At 43.6% G+C, this 15768-nt stretch overlaps 2 protein-coding genes across 5 annotated transcripts; one reads left to right on the forward strand and one right to left on the reverse strand.

Annotated features, from left to right (window-relative positions):
• Nucleotides 1-6591: 6591 nt before the first annotated feature.
• On the forward strand, nt 6592-8798 carry LOC115740147 (scarecrow-like protein 15). Its single transcript, XM_030673564.2, has one exon. The coding sequence runs from the start codon at nt 6897-6899 to the stop codon at nt 8517-8519; it is 1623 nt and encodes a 540-aa protein (XP_030529424.2). The 5' UTR covers nt 6592-6896; the 3' UTR covers nt 8520-8798.
• Nucleotides 8799-9629: 831 nt separating this feature from the next.
• Nucleotides 9630-15270, reverse strand: LOC115740184 (G-box-binding factor 1). Of its 4 annotated transcripts, XM_030673633.2 has the most exons (12): nt 14979-15268; nt 13207-13346; nt 13072-13119; nt 12875-12964; nt 12671-12751; nt 12313-12488; nt 12170-12224; nt 11930-11978; nt 11637-11842; nt 10836-10913; nt 10314-10439; nt 9630-10131 (listed from the first exon to the last, which is right to left on the reverse strand). In XM_030673633.2, exons 2-12 carry the CDS (start codon nt 13264-13266, stop codon nt 10036-10038), a joined length of 1065 nt encoding a protein of 354 aa, XP_030529493.1. In that variant the 5' UTR covers nt 13267-13346; nt 14979-15268; the 3' UTR covers nt 9630-10035. The 4 variants fall into 4 exon arrangements, with proteins under 4 accessions (XP_030529493.1, XP_030529492.1, XP_030529494.1 ...); XM_030673632.2 differs by having other exon boundaries at nt 9630-10439; nt 11966-11978; nt 14979-15270; XM_030673634.2 differs by having other exon boundaries at nt 9630-10439; nt 11637-11794; nt 11966-11978; nt 14979-15269.
• Between the last annotated feature and the right edge of the window lie 498 nt (nt 15271-15768).

Consider the following 15768-nt stretch of genomic DNA (forward strand, 5'->3'; position numbering starts at 1 on the left):
CATTTTCCGCAAAGGAAACATATCTTTGCCGAGCGTTTCTAGAAAACTTACCGTGGTACCGAATTCGACGTCGATTCTTCCGAGATTTCACCAATCTATCAAAATTTGGGTCGCGATTCCGCCGGCGACGTTGAACTCTTCTTTACTTTTATAAATCAGCATTGGATCCAACCGGCTCAGGCGTTCACACTAGAGTTGTTTTCTTAATGACCCCGGTTTATTTAATCAAACAAAGTAAGCTTGATTAAGACATGAGCGCCTCATGCAAAACTTATTATAATTATCATAAAACGCACAGATTTGCATATACAAGGGACTAAAAACATCTTCTTCTTTTTTCCGTTGGTGGCATGCTTTATCATAAAGTCTTAACGGCAGAAATAATAGTAATTAAAAGGGTCGTGTAGATAATGTTTCTGCTCCTTTGGTACGTAAAAATGGACGGACGGACGGATGTGAGCCGATCGATGATAATGCACGCACACCCGAATATATTCTCCCCGCTCTGCCTTCGTCCCCTCATCTTTCCTACGTGTGCGTGCTTTCTACGCGCTGACTTGGATGCGTGCGCAAAAAGGCGCTGCGGGGGCGATCCGCTGCGATGCGAGCCATGCATAACCGACAAGAAAGCCGCCCAGGTGGGCCCCGCTCGTGGGGTCACTTGCTGGCCAATGGTGTTGCAATACCTTGTCAAGTCGTGGGCCCCGCTTAAAAGTGGGTCTCTCTCGTTCAGTCACGTCAACGGGAATTTTTCTTTTCTAGAATAAATGAGTGGGACGCACCGTTCACGAAATCGATTTTGTTTAGTGACGTGGCAGGAGGCATGCGTCGTTTAAAGGCGAAATTTCAAATAAAGATTCGAAATATCCTGATATTTTCAAATAATAGCTCAAAATTGATTATATTTTAGATAGGGGTATGAAGTGAGCTCGTTATTTTAAATAAGGACCTGAAATAGATATTGTTTCAAATAAGGGTATGGAGTGACCATATTAGTATATAAAAAAAGGGCCTCTCACTAGTTGTTTATGGACATTTTCGTCATTTATCCTTTTTTATTATTTTTTTCTCCTTTTTCTTTGTTTTTTTTTCCCTCTTCTTTTTTTTTTAATTAAAAAAAAAGGAACAACGAGCGAGAGGATAGCCTCCCGCCTATGGAAGCCAGTGGCCTTTGAGGTTGTTGGCCCCTCGACGGGGGTCGATGACCTCGCCAACTAGGGGCAAGGACTAGCAGGCCCTCGCCAAAGCCATGAGAGGGCCGCAATCCTCTCCTAGATCCGGGTGAGGGCTGGCCCTCGACGGGACTTATGCTAGGGTTGTTGGCCCTTGCCTAGGTCCCGCCGAGGGCGGCAACCCTAGCCCAAGTCCCGCCGAGGGCCTGTTGGCCCTCGTCGCTAGTCGGCGACGTCGCCGACCCTTGCCAAGGTGCCTACAACCTTGACGGCCTCCAACATTACCCCACCGGTGGTTGGGCGATTTCACAAGTGGGAGGGCAGCCTCCCGCTTGTATTCCTCTATCTTTTTTTTTTTTTTTTAGTTTTTTATTTCTTATTTAAGTTAGCTAAAAATTATATTAAAGTCATATTTTGAAGAAAATACCCTTGATCGAATGAAAATTTTAGTTGGCCGGCCAGCCATTCAAGCCAATTCCTTATTTGAACAACGATGATCACTTCAGGTCCTTATTTGAAACAAAAAGGACACTTTCGGCTTTTATTTGAAACAATATTCACTTCGGACCCTTATTTGAGAAAATTAGGACACTTTGGGCCCCTTTTTTTTAAAAAAAAAAAATTTCCCTAGTTTTAACTAACTCGACTAATTTTTTTTCCTATATTTAACTCTACTCTCTCTAATTTTTAATCCACCTCTTTGCAGAGGCCAAAATCAAACCACACACCTATAAGATTAGTATTCCAACCCTTATAATCCCTTTATCAACAAGGTCACATGTCTATTGACACTATTTTTTTCATTTTCCTAGTGAAAAAGAAAATAAAACACGAGAAGTTTGCAGAAAAAGAAAATATTTATGGAACGGGATAGTCAGATTTTCGGAAAAACAAAGAAATTCAAATAATGCGGAAAAAGAGGGAAAATTATAGTGGTCTAGAAATTGCAATATTTTGACTTATGTTAATTCCTTAAAATTGGAGTTCAAGCGACCAAATTCTTGAATTTATACGGGAGTTTTTGTAAGTACATCGTTACGGCATTCCAAGTAATCGTAGATCAAATGTATCAATTAAAGTGTGGGGATAACAGTTCGACACATGATATACAACTATTTATTTTGCAATTCTTGATGGCTCTTATTACTTCGGCATGAAGCTTTGAAACTGACGCCTATCAATAGGCCAACTTCTATTCATTGACTCTTACGAAGGAGAAGCTTGATTTGAAATTTTTTTACTAATACAGGAACTTATTTGCAGGAAATACAACTTCGAGGATTATACGTATGCACATAACATTAGACACAAATTCAATTGCTTAAGTAATATTTGTGCATCATTGTAATAAATTCGTAATTTGATTTTTGTGGTATCATTGGCATTGCTTTTACATTTTGTAGTGTGAAAGCGTTGCATGGCACATTCTTAAGGAGCACGTCTACCCTCCACAGTGGGGCCCCTACCCTGAGTTAAAAATGAAAGAAATCTAGTGGTGCTTTGGCCTTTTCTTTTTCGTTTTTTTTTTTGGCAAGGAATTAATTACATTCGACAATCAATTATCAATTATTATTGTCAAGCAATTTCTTATTTCTATTTTCAGCACTTAAAATTGTCAATACTTGTGGTTCAATTTCATTTTTTTTAACACTTATTTGAATCCCTCTACTTTTTTCAAGCACGATAATTAGGAAATACACCAAAAAAAAAAAAAAAATCGTAAACCACGTCCATCTTGTCACCAAAATCCCCCAAGCTTGTACCGATATGACAAAAGAATGCCATCTATCGGCCGCAACATGGAGAACGAACAATAAGAACCGCAATGCGAGCTTATCAACTTGAAATTATTAACTTTGCGAACGGTGGTATTAATACCTCAAACTTATTATTCGTGTGACTAATTCACTGGACGCGTACCCATTTGACAAAAAAAGTAGGATTTTTTTTGTCATACTAATGTAATTTTGGAGGTTTCAATGACACATACAATTTGGGTTATTGGTGTCCCAATAGGGAAGTTTAGAATTTTTTGTAACAAAATAAAAAAAAATCGTGACATTGGTGTCACAATGGGTAAAGTTTCGAGTATTTTGTGGTATTAACTCCGTCATTTTAAGAACCGTCCGTGTCCCCCCTTTATGAACATATCCTCAAGCGCAATAGTAGAAATGAGAAAATGATAGCTTGTTATTTGGATTGATACCACGAAAAATTTCAAACTGGTATACTTGTAATAAATTTACCTCAAATTAATTTTAGGATCCCCAAAACCCCCAAACTGGTAATCTTGTGACATATTTACCACCCGTTAGCTTCCGTTAAATTTTACTATGAAATTGCTGAACTAGATGACATGTGAAAATAACTCAATTGACATGACAAATCTACGTGAAGCGCCATATCACTTTGGATAAATTTGCCACAAGTGCACCCGTTTGGTTTTTTTGCTACCCAAAAATTAATTTGGAAAAAATTTGTCACACGGTATTAACTCTTGTGATTTTGATGTATGATTTGTTGCCAAATAAAAGTCCTAAGCACACAAGCTAACATTTTTCATTTTATGGGTTTTTCGAGCACTTTCCTTGTATTTACACTGGAAATATTACTTTAATACCCCCTTGAAGTTCAAATTTTAGAGAAAGATTTCATAATCAAACTAGCTAGAAAGAGAGAAGAAAACCCCTTGTAGCCCTCATTAACGGTCGAAATTGGCTATTGCGATGTAGAGAGGCGCTCGCTTCTTTTGCCTTTCCAAATTAAAGATAAAGGCACGAGGCATTGAAAGAAAGCAAAGAGAAAAGTGACCGTTACTATTTAAAGAAAGACGGCAGGTTCTTGTCAATAATTTCATCGATCTTCATGATACCGATGGAAAACAAGAACCGTGTTTGATCGAATGACGGCCTGCTTCCTCATCATTATCTGAATAAAAACACGGACCCTTTTTCCCGAGTTCCATTCACATCGAAAGAGCGACCGGTCAGCTTATTTTTCACGCATGGTTGACGTCCGAGGACTTTGACACGTTCGCTGCTTATGGCTTGTTTAGCGTATCTAATTAACCAAGCGGGTCATCTGTTGTGTTGAGAGCGCGTAACAAAAGTTCGATACTTTCACCTATGAAAATCGTTAAGAGGGAGCCTATACTTAAGCTCGTCAATATATCCAGTTGCACTCAACTTCAATCAAAAGCTCTAGCTAATGAGTTATTATATTAACTCAAAAGCTTAATCCCGAAAATCATGTTAGCCACGAGATTCATTTTTTAAGATATTCGCCAAACACTAGAACATGAACATGTTAGGGGGTGAAGCCCCCATCGAATCAAACCATTGGCTATCATGCCTACGGAAGATCAATATCTTTACTTGTGGAGATCGCCAAAAGAGAGCTTGAGTTCTGTCAACATATCCAGTTGGATCCACTTTTACTGAAAAACTTAAATCAATAAATCATGGATTAAGTAGAATATATTAATCACTCCACACCACACTAATTACCGGATGCGAAATTTTTCTAAACACGACTCGCACATGTATCTCAACATGTCGAATTCGAGAGTTTTGTCACATTACCTCTAGTCAGTAGTCACATACCAAGCCATGCTCTCTTCTGGGCCAAGTTGTAAAAATCACGACTTTGCATAAACTTTTGAAGGGTGGAAGACCGCTTTCTCCATCTTTCTTTTCCCCTCCCCTTTCACAAGTGCGACTTTGAGTGGGAGGTGGGCTTTGTGTTGGCTTCTGTTTTAACCTTTTCCTTTTTTGCTTCTCTCTCTCTCTCTCTCTCGGTCTTTTTGGGTGGGGGGACGCTTCGCCTTTTCTTGCTTTGTTTTTACCCTTCTTCTTCTTTGAACTTTGGGGGGGGTGGTGGGAGTTGGGAGGGGACGCGAACACCAAGCTTTTGGAGCTTTAACGCCCGCAATTTTGACCCCCTTTGTCGTTTTCGGTTGGTGAAAGGCTTTGGTGCTTCGGGAAGGATTTGCTTTCCCGAGTTATAATGGTGATTTCGCCTTTTTGGACCTCCCTCTCCTTGCCGCAGTCAAAAGCAAGCAAGGAAGGAAGCAATCTTTGCCATAATCATGAGATTAGTCGCTCATTATGGAGAGATTATGTTGTGTTTTTGTCAACTAATGTCAAAGTCTCGATTGAGTAAACGCTAGGGCAATCTTACATTGACCACTTCTAGGAGCTGGCGCAATAATTTTATTGTCCAAGAAAAATGTTTAAATACGAGTTGCTATCGATACTAAAAATGCTTTTCATGAACTAGTTATGTCAAGCGATACGAGCGATTGTTTTTAGGAAAAATATTTATCAAATTATGCATTTTTATTCTACTATGTTAAACACATATAATAAATTCTAAAGGGTTGCCATCGAATCAACTTGGGGCAAAAATGAAAAAAGAAAAAGAAAAAGAAATCTCTTGTTAGCCAATATTAGTATTTGTTAACAAAATTCTGCTAACAACAAAAGAAATGAACCTTTTCCTGTCACAAAGATAAATCCATAATTTAATTGGTTTTTTTAGGGTAATGGTAACATATGTGTCAACATCAATTTTATTTTATATATATATATATATATATATATATATATATATATATATATCCATTGAAAGTTTTCAAACTTATCATGAAAATACAATTGAGTTCTAAAATTTATAAAAAGTGAAATCAAAGTTTGACGAAATTAACCGAAGGACTTGATTGTATCAATTTGACAAGTTTTATGATTTGATTGTATTTTTTTGCAAATTTTAAGACTTAATTGCACTCTCCCGATAAATTTTAGGACTTTCGGTGTACATATCCTTTTTTTTTTTTAACTATCGATGTTATTTACTCTTGACTTGATGATGGACAAAATGTCTTGTATAGGTTCTTTTTTACACTAGGTATGTTTTGGGGCTTTAAGCTTAATATGATAATCGAAAGTTGGATAGTCATTGTCAAAGACTTCAAATGCAAATGTCCCACTTTTGTCAAAAAAATTTGAGGTATAAGATATCAAAATAATTCGTCATACCCCGTGCTTATATATAGACACGCGGAAAAAAGCCGTATAAAACGTGAACAAAAGAGAATTAACAAAGACATCAAAACACACTCTCCGATTGCATTGAAATCAATTTGCTAAACGCCTCTTCACGTGGAGGTCGTCCGTCTCGCTATGAGACCATGAGTTCGGTCCGCGCCATGGCAAATCTTTAAACGGCTCGTGCCGCGTTCCCCCCTGGAGCTGTTATATGATCGTGTCCGGGGAGATACGTCAGTGCCGGCCGCGCCTCCGTCCCGGCTTTACAGACTCACCGGGGCTTAGTAAAAAAAAAAAACAAGAAGAAGAACGGAAGAGGGGGAGGGGGCCAAGGTCCAATTGGAATTTGACATGATAAAATGTTGGGGGGAAGAGGCTTGAGGTTGAAGCCGCAAAGAGATATGCCTCCATCTCCGACACTTGTCGACCATGTCATCCTCATACCGTCGCTCATCCCATCCATTCCACGGCCCCGCACGCAACCATAAAACCCCACCCCCTCCATCCCCACCAAACTCCCCCCCCGTCCTCCTCCTCCTCGGCCACGGCCGCCACCATTTCTAAGTTCCTCAAGAACAAACACAGAAGCTCCACTTCAAATCTCTCCTCCCAACCCCAAAAACCAGACCAGCATCATTCGACAGGGGACAAGGCAGAAAAGGGCGTGTCTCCCCGAGCTATGAGAGTTCCTGTCGCTTCCCAACCGCAAAACAACGCCGCCGCCGTTGCCCAATCCCTCAAGCCCATCTCCACCGCCGCTCCTCCGCCCCTCTGCTACGAGCCCACCTCCGTCCTCGACCTCCGCAGCCCCGTGTCTGACAAGCACCCCGAGGTCTCCTCCCTGCCGGGGGGCGGAGGCGGAGGCGGCGGCGGCGACGCCGAGGATGGCTCTGCCGCCCTCCAGTGGGACATGCTCCAGACCCTGGACTGGGACTCCATCATGAAGGACTTGGGCCTCCATGACGATTCCGTCCCACCCTTCAAGCTCAATCCCCACGTCTGCCCCTCCGACGCCTTCCCGCCTCCGCCTCCTCTCCAACACCATCACCAACACCAACACCAACACCAACACCACCTCCACCTCGAGCAGCCGGGTCACTTCCTCCCCCACGATTTCGCCCTCTCCGACGCCTACCCGAACCCGCTCGACTCGTGCGCTGACTCCCCCGCCGGATGGAACGGCCTCGGGCCCGATTTCTTCGACGAGCTGATCCAAGCCGCCGATTGCTTCGACTCGAGCGAGCTCCAGCTGGCGCAGATGATATTGGCGCGGCTCAATCAGCGGCTCCGTTCTCCTGCTGGCAAGCCCCTCCAGCGAGCTGCCTTCTACTTCAAGGAAGCGTTCCAGTCGCTGCTTCTCCTCCAATCTGGCTCGAACCGGGCTCCGGCTCGGCTCTCCTCTTGGCCGGACATCGTCCAGACGATCCGAGCCTACAAGGCCTTTTCCGGCAACTCTCCGATCTCCATGTTTACGCACTTCACTGCGATACAGGCCCTCTACGAGTCGCTCGACGGCTCGATGCTCTTCCACGTCGTCGACTTCGACATCGGCTTCGGAGGCCAGTACGCCTCGTTTATGAAGGAGATCGCGGACCGAGCCGACTCGTGCAAGCTCCAGCCGCCGATCGTGAGGATCACCGCCGTCGTGCCGGAGGAGTTCGCGATCGAGACGAAGCTTATCAGGGACAACCTCTCGCAGTATGCGCACGAGCTCAAGCTCCGGTTCGACGTCGAGTTCGTCCTCTTCCGCGCCTTCGAGATGCTCTCCTTCAAGTCGATCAGGTTTGTGGAAGGGGAGAGCCTCGCGGTCCACCTGTCGCCGGCCATCCTGCACCGCCTCGGGTCGGCGAGAAACGTCGCCAGTTTCCTCGGCGACGTTCGGCGGCTGAACCCCAGCATCGTCGTGTTCGTCGACACCGAGCCGTGGGCGGACGCCGCCGGCCCGGCGTCGTTCAAGAGGAGCTTCCTCGGCTGCTTCGAGCACTACGCGACGATGTTCGAGTCGGTGGAAGCGGCGACCGGCGGCGGGGACTGGGCGAGGAAGATCGAGGCGTACCTGCTGCGGCCGAGGATAGCGGCGGCGGTGGAGGCGGCGGCGAGGAGGGCGGCGCCGCCGTGGAGGGAGGCGTTCCACGGGGCGGGGATGAGGCCGGTGAGGCTGAGCCAGTTCGCGGACTACCAGGCGGAGTGCCTGCTGGGGAAGGTGCAGGTGAGGGGGTTCCACGTGGCGAAGCGGCAGGCCGAGCTGGTGCTGTTCTGGCACGACAGGGCCCTCGTCGCCACGTCAGCGTGGAGGTTTTAGTTCCGCTGCGTAGGAGCGGGCGCGGGCGTGTGGGGGAGAAGATACGTGCGGGTCCTCGAGGGTTCCGTTAATTGCAGAATAGTCCCCGTTGACCCGATTTTTCTTTTTCTTCTCTTTGTGGTGTTCGGTAGTTTGGTGTCTTTATTGGGGTGTGATTTGGGCGTCTCTCCCTTGTCTTTCCTAGTTAAAGCTCTCTACTTGCATATATAATCCAAACACAAACATGTTTGGGCAGTAAAACCTCTAATTATTGGGTATTATACGTCACAGATTTTCGTCCTTTTCTTCTCATTGACCTTTGCCATTTTCATTTTCATTTTTTTTATTTTTTGGCCTATTCCTGTATCGATGCTCTGGGCAGAAGGTGTGAAACCGAACACGATAAGTTTTAACCAAAGTGAATCGAAAATGCACGTTCAAATTGGTAAAAGAAACGACCATGTCTATCGGGGGAAGAAACGAGGAAGAGGAGGCGCCAACGCCTGCGAGCAAGTGATGATGCTCTTGTCTGAATCTTTTTGTGGGGGGTTTCACTGTTGTCTGAATCTTTTTAGTTGGGTCATGTGATTTGAGCGAACTTGAGTTGATAGGCTCGCTACTTTTCGTCAACAAATCTTCGAGGAATTTGACAAATTTTTGACAGTGTCGCGGCCCCTGCGCGACCCCTCGGTTCACCATGCATGGACATGAGATTGTTCAGTCGACGGGATAACCAGGAAATGCATCTAATCAACATCTAACAGAGGCTTTCCAACAAGAGGACCAAGGCGAGGGTAAGACTCAGAACTGCCGACCGTGCTCAAGGTCGAAAGGATTCTGTATTTACAATCGGAACACCGCCGCTTCAACAACACAGATTTTCTTCTTGTGAATTACCAAGCTGTCGTTATGCTGAGGATATTGTTTCATCTCCTCGTGGCTGCATACACAACCGAATCTCTAGACGTGCACGACTAGACTATGATGAGTGGAAGATTGTTAAATCAGAAAGGAAAACAATGGCACAAGATCAATCAAACTCGACACAACCTTGAGAAGCGCCGAATTCCCATGCCCGAGTTGGTAACTCCAACGACGATTCAACTGCACATAATCTTAGCGACCATAGGATGGACCAAACAAATCTCCAATTCAAAAAGGAAGACGAGTATTCATTGAAATACAAAGAATTGGGCAAGATATCACAACTGCTTCATGATACAAAGGATTACGGACGACAGCACTTCATAAGAAAAGAGAAAGTGCAATAGTGTGTTGTAACCTCCAGATCCGTCCTCATCTGCTCTGGCCAATTAGTGTTACAGGCAATGTGCATGTTGTCTACTATGGCTCAAACTTAAGAAGAAACTATGTATACTAGAATTACAGTTACGGAAAGAAAGGGGTCAAGGGTATATGATCAGTGAGACAAAGGAGATCCGTGCCGAGTTGCCGTGTCAATAGAATAGTATGACAAGGTCAATGTTATTTCTGCTGCCATACCGTGTTTCATTATTCTCGAGAGAGACTCTCTCCTTCAACTGTTCTCACTTCTGCGTGATTGAAGGACTGAAGTGGAGTTGTGTTCAAGGTTCGCGACTGCATCTGGTCCGCAGAGTCTGGTTAATTCCTCCTGTTAACCAAGCATCAAAACAGAAATGAAAAAAGATGCACAGAAACAGACGTGAATAAATGAAATGCGTCCATTTGCCAGCTCTGCACTATCCGCCGGCACCAAGATAGCACTGGTAATTCAAGAGTGCGGGTTAGAAAAGAACGAGAGAACCGATTGCAACAGTCTGTTCTATCCAAAACCTTGATAGCACTATTCTCAGATGTAAGTTTCTCGCATTCCTCTGAAAGCCTATGAAGGTCATCTCTCAGAGTGCGATTCTCATTGCTCAGTGTCTCCACCCGAGCTTGTAGTTCTTCACACTCCGCCTAACCAAAGAGAGAGAGAGAGTTATGTTTGAATCAGACAAGCAGCTAAATAAGATGATGAAACATAATCACAGAACTCAAGTATCGACATCATGATAAAAATTACGTGCACCGAAATCAATGACTTCAGACCACAGTTAATATTTGTTAAATAGAAAAACTAGAAAAGCGGTGTACCTTTATTTTATCAATGCAAGTATTCGAAAGGACCAAGTTGATCCATGTAAAACTCCGATAATTTTCCAAGACAAGTACAATAATAACTAGATAAAGTACAAACAGGATGCGTAAGGACTGCAAATGTGTCTATGAAACACAAGTAGCTCTGTTGAAGAAGTTTAACTGGGAAACACAAGGAACATATCAAATACAAAAGGACTCAAATGTGCATCATACCTGCTTTCGTAGTCTTGACCTTCTAGCTGACTCCCTGTTAGATTGCTTCCTTTTCTGCCTTTTTAATTCGCGTTCATCCTGTCAAGTGGAAAAAAAAAAAATCAAGGAAAAGTTTATCAGTATAAGCATGCCACATTCAAGACAGTAAACTCAGTAGGATAGCAAAATCCTGTAAAAACATGTTGATAAACAAATAACTAGCTAGGCAGATGCATCATGAGAGGATCAAACATCTATTGAACACAATCCAGTCCGTGTTACCTCCAGATTGGGAATGACCAATCGAAGGGAAAGCAGACACAATCTCATGTCCATTACTTCATGAAACTACTTTTCTCTGTTTTTTTGGGGTAACATTTACTTAAAAGAGGAGGTCAGTAAAGTCAATTTTCTCCCTAAGCCCACACTATCAGTGGAATCTATAATATTAAGAGCTTTGAGCACACAAATGTCAAGGTGGCTTATCACAACACATGAACATAAAATGGCCTAGCGAGGGAGAAGGTACTTCCTGTGACGATCACACGATTTGGCAGTAACACATGGTGTAACAAGCCAATCACAAATGGTTGGTCTCAAAATTTAAGTGTCATGTAGGATTACAAGCATATTATGTGGACAATATGATTAGTCAGTCACACCACATCAGCCGAATGATGGACACATAAAATGCTTTTCCTACTATATGAAAAGAAGGAAAAAAAGGACTTTCTCTTGCTTTATTGTCGGTTTGCTCTGAATTATTTATCAATGATGGAAAATGTCAGCACGTTTAAGATGATCTGAGTTCCAATATCATACTTGAACCCATTGATCAGGCATCATTCCTGTTGGGACAAGAGTTGATGAAGCAGCACCAGGATTTGGCCTGATCTTTGCAGCTCCACCAGCAGAGGATGAATTCCACAAATCCATTCCAATATTCAAATTAGTTGCAGGAGTGGGGACTACAGGCTTCCCTGTTACAGAAGCTTGCATTATTGGCGTATTATTTTGTGCATTAGCTCCTGCAAAAAGCCACCGTGGTTAGAGAATTCAACTTATAGTAAGAAAATTCAAAGTCTTTAGCTATGGAAGAAAAGTGAGATATATACCATCCGCAAGCATCTGATCAAAGCTCCCCTTCTTACCTGCAGCGAATTCCTGAAGAATAATTGGAGCAGAATAATCAGAGCATGCAAACAACCATCTCAATCTATCAGCAAATCAAAAACCTACCCAGAATAAGTATAATTCAACATTGATTACAAATGCTTCAGACGTAGTTAACCGCTACAAGAATGCAACGCTACAGTCTTCCAGTATGACCCAAAAAAATGATGTTGAAAACGCACCTGTTGGCTGTTGTCCTCATCTCCATCAGATGAACCCTCACTACCACTATCACCACTGCGAACAAGCAAAGACATTATACGACCCAAAAAATCCAAGCAGCTCTTCTATCCCAGATCCGAGAAAGGAGAGCAATTATACCAACCTCTGGGATGCCCCATCATTTCCTGAGCCTGAAGTAGCCTTTACAGCATCTGCAGCCTTCCGACCAACCAAACTGCTGTTTCCAGAAGTTCCTTTGGATTTTTTAGCAGAAGCTCCATCTCTTCCGTCAGCACCTTTCCCATCTGGTTCTACATTGGTTTGTGCTGCAACTGGAGTCTACTAGAAATGACAGATTAGTCTAACGAGATCGATGCTTTACTCTAATCAGATGGAGAGTCTCATCCTACTCTTTATTCGTTCTTAACTTCCCAGGTTTTCTTTTCCTGGTTTGCATAAGACAGAGAACAAGTAGGTGCTCAGGGAGCATATTCCAATCTAGTCAAGAAAGAATAAATTACCGGAGCCATATTAGGATGGGCATAAGGAGAATATATGGCAGGGTATGGCATTGGCGTGCCATATGGTGGGATCAAAGGATGCTGCACACGTTTTCAAAAACATAACAAAATATATAAGTTTGTTTCATCCATCCAAACTAGAAGCACATTTTTATGTTAGTGAAAATATTACAGGCACATTGTCTGAATAAAGAGGAAATTCACCTGGCTTCCCCATAAATAAGGATGAGGACCTGGAGAAGCAACCGTAGAAGCAAAAAAAGGAGGTGGTGTTGCTCCAGGGCCATAGTAAGCCTAACAAGGAAGTCGATAAATAACTTATCAGGAAAATCACCTGCATCTTCTAAGCATATAACTAAACTTGCATATCAAAAGAAAACCAAAAAGTTTCTGCTAAGGACCTGCATAGGACTTGACCAATCAGGATACGATGGTGTAGTTGGTATTTCCTGCATAGGAGACAATGGCGTCAAATATCTTCTTTCAGAAGGATAAAACTGTACACGGCTTAGCGAAACATAATCCTGATATCATACCTGAGTTGAAGAGGTAGGTTTGGAAGGCTTAGGAGTTGTGCTTTCTTCCCCGGTCCCCATTCAAGAGAGTTCCCAAAACCTTTTCAAGGTCAATTGTTCCTAGCTAATCACACTTACACTTTGTAGTACCTATGAGACACCTGCAGGCATCATTGAATAGAATTAATCACACACAAACAACTGTTCCATGGAATATCTGTCAGCTCTTTTAAGTTGATAAGAAACAGAAAATCCACTCCACCACATCGGCAGCTCCCTTTCCTAATGCATGCATTCTAAATAACAAAAGATCTAGGACAGACCTTCAATTACGGAGGCCCAAAAGAAGAGACCAACCAACCACATCTCTCGCTCTCTCTCATATAGGTCTCATGGGAAGTGACTTACCAGTGCATCGATACACACACACACACATACATATGACCAATATATTATTTAACAACTCCAGATCATTGTGCATCAACTTGGGGTTCTAAAGACCAGCAGAAAGTACAATCAAGTAGCATCAGAGTGACAAGACCAATCAGCTAAACGGCCAGTCTGCAATACATTACGGGCACTTCTACCTTTAAGATCTACAACAATCAACAGACATGACGGGCAAATAAGATGCTACAGGCGCTTATTCTGCAAATAATTATGGGAAATTGTTCAAGATAAAATTATTTCATCCCATAGACACAATCTGGAATGAAGTCCTATCCAAAGCACAGAATAGGCTGTGCTTCTATTTTGTTCCATCTTTTTGACCATCAATGAATCCAGAGCTGAAAACTCCGTTCTTTTTTTTTTCTTTTCACAGCAAAGCCTAGTCATTAATTTCACCCAGCCATGATTGGTATATTGTGATCCAATTCAATTAAAGGTTCACGTGACATGTATCTGTTAGGCGAAATATTGAATCATGAGCGAATCTGCTGATCTGAATCTATGGGTTCATCATTATATGTCATACTTAACCAATCAAATGATGCAACATTAGATTCTGATAGTTTAACACCATAAACTAAGTTCTGTACATGAACGATTTCTCTGCATTTTTAAATGTGATACTTGACAACGTGCTGCTATGACTACAGATCACGCCATCTACTCTAAAGTTGTAACTGAGAAATCCTACATTAAAACTTCTTATTCCACCATATATTTCACGTTCACCATCCTCATTTCAATTTGACAACTACAAGAGTGAGGTTACAAAAGAGGAATTGGTCTGCCCCCTCTAATTTTTCCACAGCCAATCTAACTCTTGAGAGAGAATCACTACATAGTATATAACTTCCTTAACAGTTGCAACACCAATGCCAAAAGCTCTCTCTGCTGTTCCAAAAAATTCGATGGACAGTAGCCCTCGCACGATCCTCCCAAGGCAGTCGCTGACCGTTGCGACCTCTGAACAGTACAAAATCTGATAAACCTTCTTTTACAACTGACGGATCCCGCCTAAAACATAACCGATGGCTAACTTCCCCCCAGCAAGTATTGCAAAGCCAAGACACTGAAAAACCAAAGCAGCAGAACACACCCACGTAGTAAAGTCCCGAGAGAAGCTCAAATCTCCCTCACATAACATGAATCCCAACCAGTATACGAGATGAAACGCTCGACAGCGAAATCACGAAGACGAATTGCTCACAGTCACAGTCCATCAACGCACTGCCACGTCCCGCAGGACCCGCACAATTAGCTCCGGGAAAACACCGTCAGCGAAGAAACTTATCCACACGCACACGGGCAGAGAGAGAGAGAGAAAGAGAGAGAGAGAGAAAGACCTGGTGAGAGAGACAGAGGAGGAAATCCAGCTGGAATCCCACGAAGCTACTAGAAACTTCCTCTTCAACAAGCTCCTCGTCCTCTTCCTCTTCTTCTTCGAGTTGTGGATCGAAACGCTCGACAATTAGGGCTCGAGCGCACTCTCCAACCAATCGCCGAACGGGCCGAAGAACGAGAAAACGCGAATCGCCTGCGTCGCCGAGAAACGGAGAGATATAGATTGACGACGTCCTCCTCCTTGCAGTGCACGAGAAGTGTGTCCGAACGAGCGAGCAAGTTATGCGATGGTCGTTTTTGGGATATGGTGTGGCTGTGTCCGATAGGGCGGTGACTAGGGTTTCGCGGGCGACACGTGCGAGGGATGGGATCCAGCTGTCCACGTCCCATAGGGTCGGGCGCTCCCACGCTCCGACTCATCGCTGGGCCCCGCTGACTGGATAATCTTTAATACTTCGGGGGAATTAATAAATTATTCGCTTTTCCTTCGTGTGTGTCTGTGAGTTATTATCGGCTCGTAATTACAATAATGGGTCGCGGACCAGTGGACGAAAATTGCGTCGGCCCTCCCCTCCGCCTTTTGCAACCGCCACCGGTCCCTTCGTGTCCCCCCGGCACGCATGCCTGCCACGTCAGCCCGTGGAGGGCGACAGGATCGCTTTGGTGCAAAACGCTGTCGCCCGGGGACCGTTGCCGGAAATGGATAAAATGGAGAGCTGGAAAAAAAAAAATGGGATTAGGTACGGTCGTGACCATGACGTGAATTACAATAAGTTCAAAACTGGTGCACAA

This window comes from Rhodamnia argentea, chromosome 1 (assembly GCF_020921035.1).
Source record: "Rhodamnia argentea isolate NSW1041297 chromosome 1, ASM2092103v1, whole genome shotgun sequence".
NCBI classification, from domain to species: Eukaryota; Viridiplantae; Streptophyta; class Magnoliopsida; order Myrtales; family Myrtaceae; genus Rhodamnia; species Rhodamnia argentea.